This window comes from Schistocerca serialis, chromosome 9 (genome assembly GCF_023864345.2).
Source record: "Schistocerca serialis cubense isolate TAMUIC-IGC-003099 chromosome 9, iqSchSeri2.2, whole genome shotgun sequence".
Lineage (NCBI taxonomy): Eukaryota > Metazoa > Arthropoda > Insecta > Orthoptera > Acrididae > Schistocerca > Schistocerca serialis.
In genome coordinates, this window is record NC_064646.1 from 439,768,533 (window position 1) to 439,781,486 (window position 12,954).

At 39.3% G+C, this 12,954-nt stretch overlaps 1 protein-coding gene across 1 annotated transcript in view; it reads right to left on the minus strand.

Moving 5' to 3' along the window:
• LOC126418539 (ataxin-2) overlaps positions 1 to 12,954 on the minus strand; it is a 130,409-nt gene that overhangs the window by 70,018 nt on the left and 47,437 nt on the right. Inside the window, exon 8 of the mRNA XM_050085352.1 lies at positions 1,454 to 1,589. Within this exon, the coding sequence (XP_049941309.1) occupies positions 1,454 to 1,589 (136 nt within the window). The remainder of the gene's footprint in view (positions 1 to 1,453; positions 1,590 to 12,954) is intronic.

Consider the following 12,954-nt stretch of genomic DNA (forward strand, 5'->3'; position numbering starts at 1 on the left):
AGTATAGCCTCTGGCTTTCCATTCCACGAAAATAAACTACAGCACAGAGAGATATTTAGCTGACAAATCTGCAATTCTAAAATGTATACAATGATGAACACCGATGCCTAGGAAGAGACGGTTCTCAATCCTTCCATATTTTTTATATTTAAAAATCAGTACTCTGCTTTCTACAAGTCATCATTTTAGTCTCTGTTGCTTGGTCTTAACACAGATTTTGTATCCATACTCTGTCCATAATGACTCAACATTTATATTTAGTTTTTCTTACTTTAAGGTAAAAGCCACCATCAACCTCTGTCCACAAATCAGCACGAATTTAGAAAGCATCGCTCGTACACCCTCAGCTTGACTCTTTCTCACACAATATCTTGCAAACCAGGAATGAATGGCAGACAGACAGACTCCACATTCCCAGATTTCCGAAAAGCGTTTGACATGGTGCCCCACTGCAGACTGTTAAAGGTAGAAGCATATAGAATAGTTCCCATTTATTTGGATGGCTCAAAAACTACATAAGCAATAGAACCCAGTACATTGTCCTTGACAGTAAGTGTTCAGAGACAAGGGTATCGTCAGCAATACCCAAGGGAAGTGTGAAGGGTCTATTCTTTTTCTCTTTACATGTAATCAATATGAAAGACAGGGTGAGCAGCAGTCTGCTTTCTGCTGATGACGCTGTGGTGTATGGGAAGTTATCGTTTAGTGAATAGGAGGACACACAAGATGACAAAATTTGTAGTTGGTATGATGAATGGCAGCTTGCTCTAAATGGAGAAAAACGTAAGCTTAACAACAGAAAGTTACACAAAGAAAATACTGTTGTATATAAGCTTTCAGCCAAAGCCTTCTTCTGAGAAGAAAAATACACACACATTCACATACGTACGACAGCATTTTCATACGGCTGGAATGTTTTTTTATTCTCTTAAGAAGGCTCTGGCCAAAAGCTTATGTACACTAGGCTTTTCATTGTGCCTGTCTGCAAGTCAATATGACACGTTTACAGTGAGTAGCAACCCACCTTTCTCATGATATTGTTAAAATGTGTTAGACTAAAAGGCTCATTTTTAACAGTTGTTGGGGCAGCACCACAACAACTGTTGGAAACAAGCCTTTTAATCTAACCCAACTGTCACACATTATTACATTTTCCATGTCCAATTTGTCACAAAAAAAACTGTAGCATGACTGCTATTCAATTTTAGGAATAATTAATTTAAAAAAAAAAAAAATTAAGTAACAGATGGCTCAACTGATTTGGAAACAAATTTTCTGCATCGATACGAGAAAAAAATTCTATACTTGTGTCAATATGTAAGCATGTAATAATATTTAACAAAGTTTCATTTAATCAAAATATGAGACTCCATAATTTCATTAGCTGCTAACTAAGGTAACTTGTATACAACAGGGAAATGAAATCTTTTATTCAGTAATCTTCAATATTTACCACGTCCAGTTGGAACCTTGCTTCGTGGCAGTGACCCTTGGGATTGATTATTAGGAGCTGTGGTTGGCAGAGCTGGTTGTGGCAGCTGCTGCTGTTGCTGTGATACAGAAGAGGGGGCTGTCTGCTGATCTGCAATCTGTGGAAAAATATTTCCTTTGCTGATATATTCAAAAGTAATTGTTTTAGACACCAGCCACAAAAAATAACACAAAAAGGAAGATCAACCTGAAGCCAACTGCTGAGCGGTGCATATACAAAAACAACAAGAAATGTCACAAACTTCTGAGCTACCAATTTTCTAAAGCAGTACTAACATACACAACCAGACAATTGCCGAAATCCACCCATTTACAGTAACTATGAAGATGAGTGGTAGTTCCCCTATGCATACAGAGCTTTCAAGTAATTTTGCCTTAATTTATGTTAGTCCTTTCGCACACTATTCCTTCATTCATTATTTCATTCTGAGTGTTGTCAGTCAACATTTTTTACTTATTTCAATATTTTATCACTTCTTTTCCCTTTTATTTTGCATTTCTTTCACTTTGACTGCCTTTTATTTCCATCTGCACTCCTGATTTCTCTCAGATTTCTTCAAACGATCAATTTTATTATATTATTAGTACCACGCAGAGATTTCAAGTTGAGTTCATCATCCATTTTTATTATTATGTAAAACTTTTTTGCATCTTGTAACTTCCACAATTTAAACAGACTTTCTACCATCAATAACCTTTGTCTTTTTCCCATATTCTACATTTCAGCTTCATCATTTTTTCTAATAATGAAATTTATAATGATGCTGAAAGACGTTAAATATCATCATCTGCAAGCATGTCAGCCCCCGCCATCTTTCCCCATTGCTACTTGCCACACAGCGGAGATACTGAGTCACTGATAGGAACTACAAAAAGACTGTCAGAAAGTGAGCTTTCAGCCAACAAGACTGGGGGCTCAGCAGCCAGAGACTGTGGTCATGTACATGTGAAATGCCCATGCAGTGTGTGTGTGTGTGTGTGTGTGTGTGTGTGTGTGTGTGTGTGTGTGAGAGAGAGAGAGCGCGCGCGCAACTCGGCATCTCCACTATATAGTGAGTAGCAATTATCTCCACTTTGGTCTTCACATGATTCTCTCTCTCTCTCTCTCTCTCTCTCTCTCACACACACATACACACACAACTATAGGTGCCTGGAAGAGGATTCTTAAGCAGAAACACTGGACACTTTTTTTCCCTCACTGTTATACCAAAGCACATAATAAACATTTCAAGTCTTACATGAAGGGTGGAAAAACAATGGACTGGTTTGAGGTGCACTAGGAACTGATTCAGAACCTGTTTTATCACAAATAAAGGAAACAGCACAACATTCAAAGTTACTGTGTAGAACAATAGCTCTGTCAGCTACTGCTTCTGAGTGGGGTTTTTTGAATCCAGAGATTGACAAAAGTTACTTGAGTGTAATCTTTAGTTTTCTGTCAATACATGAGAGTTTTGGTCAATAAAGGAGCAGGGACTTTTAAGGACAAAAACAGTTAACAAATAGAAACTATGTTCTGAATCCTAGAGAATCAAACTGTAAAATTCTTCCCTTTTAGTTGAGTTTCAGTCATTTTTGTTACAGCGATGATTAGGGATCTGAAAAATTCATATTTGCAATAAATGCTATTTCAGAGCAAATTACATACAGATGAACTAATTTATTAGAAATATCTTTATTTGCTGCATATAAATATTGAATATGTTACCTATTTTTGTGTACTGGTATTGCTGATCATCTGACACAGCACAATTTGGAAAGATAATGTACACAAGAATGTGTGTGAAAAATAAAAAGTGTACAAACACAGTGACACATCTATGCACTTGATGCTCCAGTACCACAATAACTGTGTACAGTAGTATGGTTTCTTATAAGATACTCAAAACGTAATGCAACATGGGACACTGTTGTTTGACCCAGCATCTTAGAACAATGAAAACACACCTATGTCTGCTAGCTAAAGTTGATGAATTGTGGTAATGCTGAAACTTTAATGAGGCAGTTCTCCAGAGATTGGGCCTGAACTACCTCGTTTATGACACTGCCAGGTTCAGCAAGGAATTGTGTGGCAGCTGTTACCGAACAGTTTATGTTGTATGTTGCTCATTATCTTGCATTCTTATTTTGAAATAAATGAAGACGCTAATCCTAGTTCATCACAGAGTTTGATTGCGACACACACAACACCAGAAGGGATTGGCAATCGCAATGACCATGTGTTAGTTCTACTTGCATAGAAAACCTGCAAACTGGTATATGCTGGCTGCCCTATGAGAGAGAGACTGGCCTCCTTTCCCTGCCCTCCTCCTCTCCCCTCTGGTAGTATAATTCTAATTTGTTTACACTTTTGGCCAACGAAAGGTTTATAGTGTCTGCATTTTGCTCTATGGCAACTAGAAAACAAAACCTGTCAACATACTTCGATCATACCAAAAGTCTTCAACATGCAAACAGTTATTTTCTGCTCTACTCCTACACTAAATACCTAGTTGGTTCTAACGGCAGATTTATTAAGTATGGGTCGGACAGCTATGAATGCCCAGGAAAAGTTGAAATCAATATTCCGCTGATTTTGTAATCATCATACTGGGTGGGAAAAGAAAAATAAATGTTGAGAGACATCTTAATCTGAGAAGCGTTCTGTTCACTGGCTGGAAAATTCCGCTGCTTCTGAATTAAAACAACCATTTGTTTTAAATTTAAATATAGCCAAAAGTGGAAAACAGGTCCTCAGCAATGATGGAACTTGTATTCAATTAATTGTTTGTACTACTTTGGAAAACAAATTTTATTACTTCCTAAGAGACTTACAGGAAAGGTGATGTATGGTAGTGTTGTTGTGGTCTTCAGTCCTGAGACTGGTTCGATGCAGCTCTCCATGCTACTCTATCATGTGCAAGCTTCTTCATCTCCCAGTACCTACTGCAGCCAACATCCTTTTGAATCTGCTTAGTGTATTCATCTCTTGGTCTCCCTCTACGATTTTTACCCTCCACACTGCCCTCCAGTACTAAATTGGTGATCCCTTGATGCCTCAGAACATGTCCTACCAACCGATCCCTTCTTCTAGTCAAGTTATGCCACAAACTCCTCTTCTCTCCAATTCTATTCAATACCTCATCATTGGTTATGTGATTTACCCATCTAATCTTCAGCATTCTTCTGTAGCACCACATTTCGAAAGCTTCTATTCTCTTCTTGTCCAAACTATTTATCGTCCACGTTTCACTCCATACATGGCTACACTCCAAACAAATACTTTCAGAAACGACTTCCTGACACTTAAATCAATACTCAATGTTAACAAATTTCTCTTCTTCAGAAATGCTTTCCTTGCCATTGCCAGTCTACATTTTATATCCTCTCTACTTCAACCATCATCAGTTATTTTGCTCCCCAAATAGCAAAACTCCTTTACTATTTTAAGTGTCTCATTTCCTAATCTAATACCCTCAACATCACACGACTTATTCGACTACATTCCATCATCCTCGTTTTGCTTTTGTTGATGTTCATCTTATATCCTCCTTTCAAGACACTGTCCATTCCGTTCAACTGCTCTTCCAAGTCCTTTGCTGTCTCTGACAGAATTACAATGTCATTGGCGAACCTCAAACTTTTTATTTCTTCTCCATGGATTTTAATACCTATTCCAAACTTTTCTTTTGTTTCCTTTACTGCTTGCTCAATATACAGATTGAATAGCATTGAGGAGAGGCTACAACCCTGTCTCACTCCCTTCCCAACCACTGCTTCCCTTTCATGTCCCTCAACTCTTATAACTGCCATCTGATTTCTGTACAAATTGTAAATAGCCTTTGACTCCCTGTATTTTACCCCTGCCACCTTCAAAATTTGAAAGAGAGTACTCCAGTCAACATTGTCAAAAGCTTTCTCTAAGTCTACGAATGATAGAAACATAGGTTTGCCTTTCCTTAATCTTTCTTCTAAAATAAGTCGTAGGGTCAGTATTGCCTCTTGTGCTCCAACATTTCTTCGGAATCCAAACTGATCGTCCCCAAGGTCGGCTTCTACCAGTTTTTCCATTCGTCTGTAAAGAATTCGCGTTAGTATTTTGTAGCTGTGACTTATTAAACTGATAGTGCGGTAATTTTCACAAATGTCAACACCTGCTTTCTTTGGGACTGGAATTTTTATATTCTTCTTGAAATCTGAGGGTATTTCACCTGTCTCATACATCTTGCTCACCAGATGGTAGAGTTTTGTCACGACTGGCTCTCCCAAGACCATCAGTAGTTCTAATGGAATGTTGTCTACTCCTGGGGCCTTGTTTCGACTCGGGTCTTTCAGTGCTCTGTCAAACTCTTCACGCAGTATCGTATCTCTCATTTCATCTTCATCTACCTCATCTTCCATTTCCGTAATATTGTCCTCAAGAACATCGCCCCTGTATAGACCCTCTATATACTCCTTCCACCTTTCTGCTTTCCCTTCTTTGCTTAGAACTGGGTTTCCATCTGAGCTCTTGATATTCATGCAAGTGGTTCTCTTTTCTCCAAAGATCTCTCTAATTTTCCTGTAGGCAGTATCTATCTTACCCCTCGTGAGATAACCCTCTATATCCTTACATTTGTCCTCTAGCCATCCCTGCTTAGCCATTTTGCACTTCCTGTCGATCTCATTTTGTGACGTTTGTATTCCTTTTTGCCTGCTTCACTTACTGCATTTTTGTATTTTCTCCTTTCATCAATTAAATTCAGCATCTCTTCTGTTACCCAAGGCTTTCTACTAGCCCTCATCTTTTTACCTACTTGATCCTCTGCTGCCTTCATTATTTCATTCCTCAAAGTTACCCATTCTTCTTCTACTGTATTTCTTTCCCCCATTCTTGTCAATTGTTCCCTAACACTCTCCCTGAAACTCTGTACAACCCCTGGTTCTGTCAGTTTATCCAGATCCCATCTCCTCAATTTCCCACTTTTTTGCAGTTTCTTCAGTTTTAATCTACAGTTCATAACCAATAGATTGTGGTCAGAGTCCACATGTGCCCCCGGAAATGTCTTAAAATTTAGAACCTGGTTCCTAAATCTCTGTCTTACCAGTATATGATATATCTGACACCTTCCAGTATCCCAGGCTTCTTCCATGTATACAACCTTCTTTTATGACTCTTGAACCAAGTGTTAGCTATGATTAAGTTATGCTCTGTGCAAAATTCTACCAGGTGGCTTCCTCTTTCATTTCTTCCCCTCAATCCATATTCACCTACTACATTTCCTTCTCTCCCTTTTCCTACTCTTGAATTTCAGTCACCCATGACTATTAAATTTTCTTCTCCCTTCACTACCTGAATAATTTCTTTTATCTCATCATACATTTCATCAATTTCTTCATCATCTGCAGAGCTAGTTGGCATATAAACTTGTACTACTGTAGTAGGTTTGGGCTTTGTGTCTATCTTGGCCACAATAATGCGTTTACTATGGTGATTGTAGTAGCTTACCCGCACTCCTATTTTTTTTATTCATTATTAAACCTACTCCTGCATTACCCCTATTTGATTTTGTATTTATAACCCTGCATTCACCTGACCAAAAGTCTTGTTCCTCCTGCCACCAACCTTCACTAATTCCCACTATATCTAACTTTAACCTATCCATTTCCCTTTTTAAATTTTCTAACCTACCTGCTCGATTAAGGGATCTGACATTCCACGCTCCAACCTGTAGAATGCCAGTTTTCTTTCTCCTGATAACGACATCCTCTTGAGTAGTCCCCACCCGGAGATCCGAATGGGGGACTATTTTACCTCCAGAATATTTTACCCAAGAGGATACCATCATCATTTAATCATACAGTAAAGCTGCATGCCCTCGAGAAAAATTACGGCTATAGTTTCCCCTTGCTTTCAGCCATTCGCAGTACCAAAACAGCAAGGCCGTTTTGGTTTGTGTTACAAGGCCAGATCAGTCAATCATCCAGACTGTTGCCCCTGCAACTACTGAAAAGGCTGCTGCCCCTCTTCAGGAACCACAAGTTTGTCTGGCCTGTCAACAGATACCCCTCCGTCTTGGTTGCACCTACGGTACAGTTATCTGTATCGCCGAGGCACGCAAGTCTCCCCACCAACGGCAAGGTCCATGGTTCTTGGGGGGGTGATGTATGGTAACAACTCCTAAGCTGACCACAGAAGGGAACCTGGCCACATGTTGTTGTGGTTGATTGCCATGCACATCAACGAGAAGGGGGCATCCTAATCACAAAAAACCATGAGAATGTAGTTTAAAAGATTCAATAATCAACACATTTAAAATATTTAAATATTCGCCACTTTATGGACTTTACTGAAGTAGAGGATATTAAGCCAATTTTTATATTTATTTAGCAGGCAACACAGTATGCTAAAACAGTATAAAGAAAGCCTGAAAACATTTTAGTGTATGTTTTTTTGTGTGTATATTTTAGGTTAAGTACTGTATCCACAGTTGGTAGGGCCAAGACCGGGACTTATCAATGGCTTTACTAGGCAGTGTGCTATCAATTGCACTATCACCTTGCTATATTCTTTCTGTGAAATTGTACTGTGTACGTAGTTTTCATTGTTACTGATGCCTTTTTCTAGACCAAGCTTGCCAGGAGTTTTTGTTATGGAAGTAACCAAGCAAAATCTATTCAGCGATCAGCTTCACACACAGCTTGAGCCCATTTCTACTTGATCTTGCTCCTTCCCTTTGTCTTTCGGCGTAATTCCAGCACTATACTGTTATAGTATTGTACAATACAAGATAGGGCTGAGTAAGGAAGTTTTACGGGAATCATCAAATCCACCAAAGTTACAATTTTCGGCTTATTCACCTACTTTGTGGGACACTTCAGCAACACAGCCAGCAAAAAAAGGCACTTGTTCATGGGGAACTCAATGGATATTATGTAACACCCAAGCAGATGGGCATAATATTCATGCAAATCATGACTTCGATGCCAGAAATAAAATACAAAGTATCAGATTTTGCTAAAGCATATGGTTTCAACATTTGGAATCCATTTTCCAAGAAACCTTTCTCCCTATAATACAAAAGTAGAAGCCATAAAAACCAGACTGATCACATATTACTGTAGAAAGATGACTTTCAAATTGTTACTAGAAGGCCATGTCTCACATCACAAACTGCTAGTTGCTAACTTTAAAATCAGAGGTTACAAGAGAAAATAGGGCACAATGCATGCTTCGAAAACTTAAGCTTCATGAAAATAAAAAGTTCGGAGATGAAGTTGCATTTCTGTTAATCAGTCTCGCTGTCAGTCAGCACTGTATGCGTCAAATATTGTTGCAGTGAAGACTATGCTTTATGTTGCAATATTTGGCTGCAAACAAACAAAAAACACTACCGATTGGTGCTGTGGTGACACGAACATCAGGCACCAACAGACCAGAGCCCGCAGCAACTCAAACTCGTGAGCCACATCACCAGACCACCAGAGGGTGGCAACAGGGGCTGGATCTGCACACAGACGTGTACGCAGCTACAACTTGTGTACACAGGCCAAACTATCTCCTATTTCTGCAGAAATCAACTGCAGCCAATCACACATTGGGAATCACTCTGCGAGGCAATTATTTAGGCTTGCGCACTGGCTCCAGAGGCCACTTCCAGTGCAATGAGCAGCTCTGGAGAGATTTCATGATGACATCACTCAACATGAATGTCTCTCCACTCTGCACATCACCAAGGAATTAGACTTTGTCAATGTAATAGTGTATTGCTGGGAGGCCTTGATATACTCTCTGCTTCTTCACCGCTTTGACAGTGTCTGACTTGGTGCTGGTAATATTTGTCCAAACAGTTTCTTTGGTTCTCTCATTGGGACTTTCGTGAAATACGACCCCACAAAATTCTAAATGTTGTGATTGCTTTACAACTTTTGGACTTTAATGTCTGCCTAGGACTCCACACTTTAACTTCTGGTTCCTATTTCAAAACTTAAGTTTGTTCAAGTAATCGAGAAACTTTATGTTATACTTCAGATTCTGACCAAATTAAACTTATGAACTTTGACTTTGTGGAACTCTTTTTATTGTCAGTCACTCACTGCAAGAAGACTCGAGTTTGTTTCTTTGGAAGTTACTGATTGTGTTATATAGATTCATTGGCATTACCTGTGTGACATATACTTTGTTTGCAATAAAATTTTTAATTGTGTGTGTGATATATTTTAGTGTGATATTTCCGTTGGGACAGGACACATCAATTGGAAAGATCAGAGACATGAAAATATTCATGCCAAACAAACAATGGAACCAATTTACAAAGTGCTTACGGCCACGAGAACTATAAAACAGCTCAAACAAAATAAGAAGACAGTACTGTTAAGACAAATGTACAACACTTTTAAAGAAACTTATGTTTAGTTAGAAACAAAGATTAGTGAAAGTCTGTACACCAACTTACACAAATGCCAGCACAAACACGTCCAATGACTATAAGACAATGATGATAAGGAGCAGGAGGAGGAGGAGGCGCAGGAGGTAGGGAGGGAGGGAGGGAGGGGGGTGGGGGGGAAGAAGATTCTGTGATCACAAGCCAACAACTGTCACACTACCAGAACTACAATTATGGCATAAAGAAGGAATGATCAGAATAATGTCAACATTTGTACCACACACACACACACACACACACACACACACACACACACACACACCACTACAAGAAAGTCTCAGCTTAATATAGCTACACCGCTAAAAAGATAGTGACATTACTCTAAACTGCAGTAAGATCTTGTTCCATAAGCTTTTCTTTTGGTCTTAATGTTCAGTCAGTGATCAAGCACACAGCCAAGTTATCATTAATCCTTTTTTCAACAACTCAACTGAAAACCTTCCAGCCACTGCAATAGAACTTAATGACAAACTTCCAAATCAAATGTGTGTTTAAAGTTTTAATGGTAAAATCTTAAGTGATTGCTATCAACTCCACATACTTCAGCACATCAACTTCCAATAGACTGCAAGTTTCTAGCCAATACCAAGCCCAGCGTGTGCTGACAAAAGAAGAGCATTACAACTATGGCTTTGGAATCAACAATTTTGTACATAAATTAAATGCTGCTGGGTATGTTTGCCATTTCTTTGTAGACACAAACTACCCCACCATACATCATCCCTATCACTCATCTGTTGGCACTCCTAAGGGTGTGTAGCAATCCAGCTGTTGAGAGATTACATATATTATAACATGAAGCACTAGCAGTACATGATAAAATTCAGTCTACATTTATCAGATTCACAAGCAGTCTTTGGCATTCAATGTCAATTTAACATGACTCACATCTGGATGTGTCTCAGGTATTTTAAGACAATCTGCATTGCAGCATTGCTTCAGATTCCTTGTTAAGTAGGGGTTAATTACAAGTAACTGTGCCAAAGGCCTTGCTGCAGTGGTAATGCTGATTCCCATCAGATCACCAAAGTTAACTGATGTCAGCATTGGCTAGCACTGGGATGGGCCACTGTCCAGGTCTGCCGAATGTAGCTGGCAAGCGGGGTGCATTCAGGCCTCATATGGCCAATTGAGGAGCTACTTGATTCAGAAGTAGTGTTTCCGGTCATGAAAACTGACAATGGCCAGGAGAGTGGTGCGCTGACCACATACCCTTCCATATCAGCATCTAATCTATTGACACCTGTCATCTGTGGATGGCACAGCAGTCAGTCGGTGCTGCAGGGCCCTCTGAAGCCTGTTCAGACGGAGAGGGTAAATTACTGTTTTGAGTCTTCTCAAATTAAACAAGGCCATGAAATCTTTACTGGGCCATATCTATTATGGTACACGACTCTTGGGCTGTGTTTCTTTAAGCTTTCCTGGCCTTGCCGCAGTGGTAACACTGGTTCCCGTCAGATCACTGAAGTTAAGCACCGTCAGGCTGGGCTAGCACTTGGATGGGTGACCATCCCCGTCTGCCGAGCACTGTTGGAAAGCGGGGTGCACTCAGCCCTTGTGAGGCAAGAAGTAGCGGCTCTGGTCTCATAAATTGACATATGACCAGGAGAGCAGTGTGCTTGACCACATGCCCCTCCAACTCTGCATCCAGTGACGCCTGCGGGCTGAGGATGACACAGAGGCAGGTCAGTACCGAGGCCTTCCAAGGCCTGTTCGGACGGAGTTATTTATTTCTTGGGAGTGCATCCATGATATTATTAATTATTGTACCAATATTTCAGCTGTTTTACTCTCAGAGGTGTAAAGTCTTATCTATGACTAACGTTCATTGCCAACAGTGTTATCTATGATGCATGCTAGTTTGCTCCACAGTATAAAGTGCTTTAATAAAACTTGAAAGTGCTCACCTTGAGAATCGTTGAAAGGTTGTCAAATGGAATATCGTTACAAGAGTTAATAATAATCTGGACGCTTGCCTGAAAAATAATGGTAGCTTTTGGTTGGTTCTCATTTTACATTTTTACTCTGCAAGTAACAGGAATAATACAGACGAGTTTCATGGAATTTTATCAATAGAGACCGAGTGCTTCCAACACCAACCACTATCCTGCACAAGCAGAGTGACTCATAAGTCTCTCCTGACAGTTTGTGCCAAACAAGTTACCAGCCTGGCAGCAAATACATGAGAAACAAACAAAATACCTCATGACGTGAAAGAGTACAGAAGCTCTTACCTTCTTCGGTTCATACTAGCTTTTGAAAATATCTATAGTAGGAGAGTGATTTAGTTGAGATGGGTAACTTTCAGCATTACTTGACAGTTTAACTACAAGGGAAATTATGTCTTCATTACAATGAAACTTTTTGACACAGCAGTGTAACTGAACAACATTCATTCTTCAAATAGATCATTGAGATTATACACAAACCACAACACAATAATAACTGGATATTATCAGCACGAGTAACATATCAAAGATAATTCTGTCTCCACTCATTTTGGCCACTGTACAGAACTCTCCTCATCTAAAGTTATAAATTATTTCTCCTTTCACTACCTGTTCTACTTCTCTTACCCACTTCTGCTCTCTTGGCTGGAAAAACAAAAACATCTGGACAAAATCCTGAACCCAAAGAATTAAGAAATAGTGATCAACATAGCAGCCAAGAAAGTAGTGTTCAAGTGTGTGTGTGTGTGTGTGTGTGTGTGTGTGTGTGTGTGTGTGTGTGTGTGTGTGTCAAACACACACTTATCAAACTAAGAGCAAAATCTTGAAACTGTAATATTTCTTATCAGTTTAGTGCACATGCATGCTATCCCATCATCTAAGGTAAAAATTATCTTCCCAGATTTTTGATACGTAGTACTTTATAATAAGTAAAAGGCATATACAGATGTTCAAGTAACACTACACTACACTAAAATTAATTTTGTAGAATCGAGAAATGGCACAAGAGTTGCTGAATCAACAATATTTTATTACATGGCTGTTTTCGGAACAAAGTTCAATCATCTGAAATAAAAATATCAAATCGCTTATCCTCACCCCCACTGCTG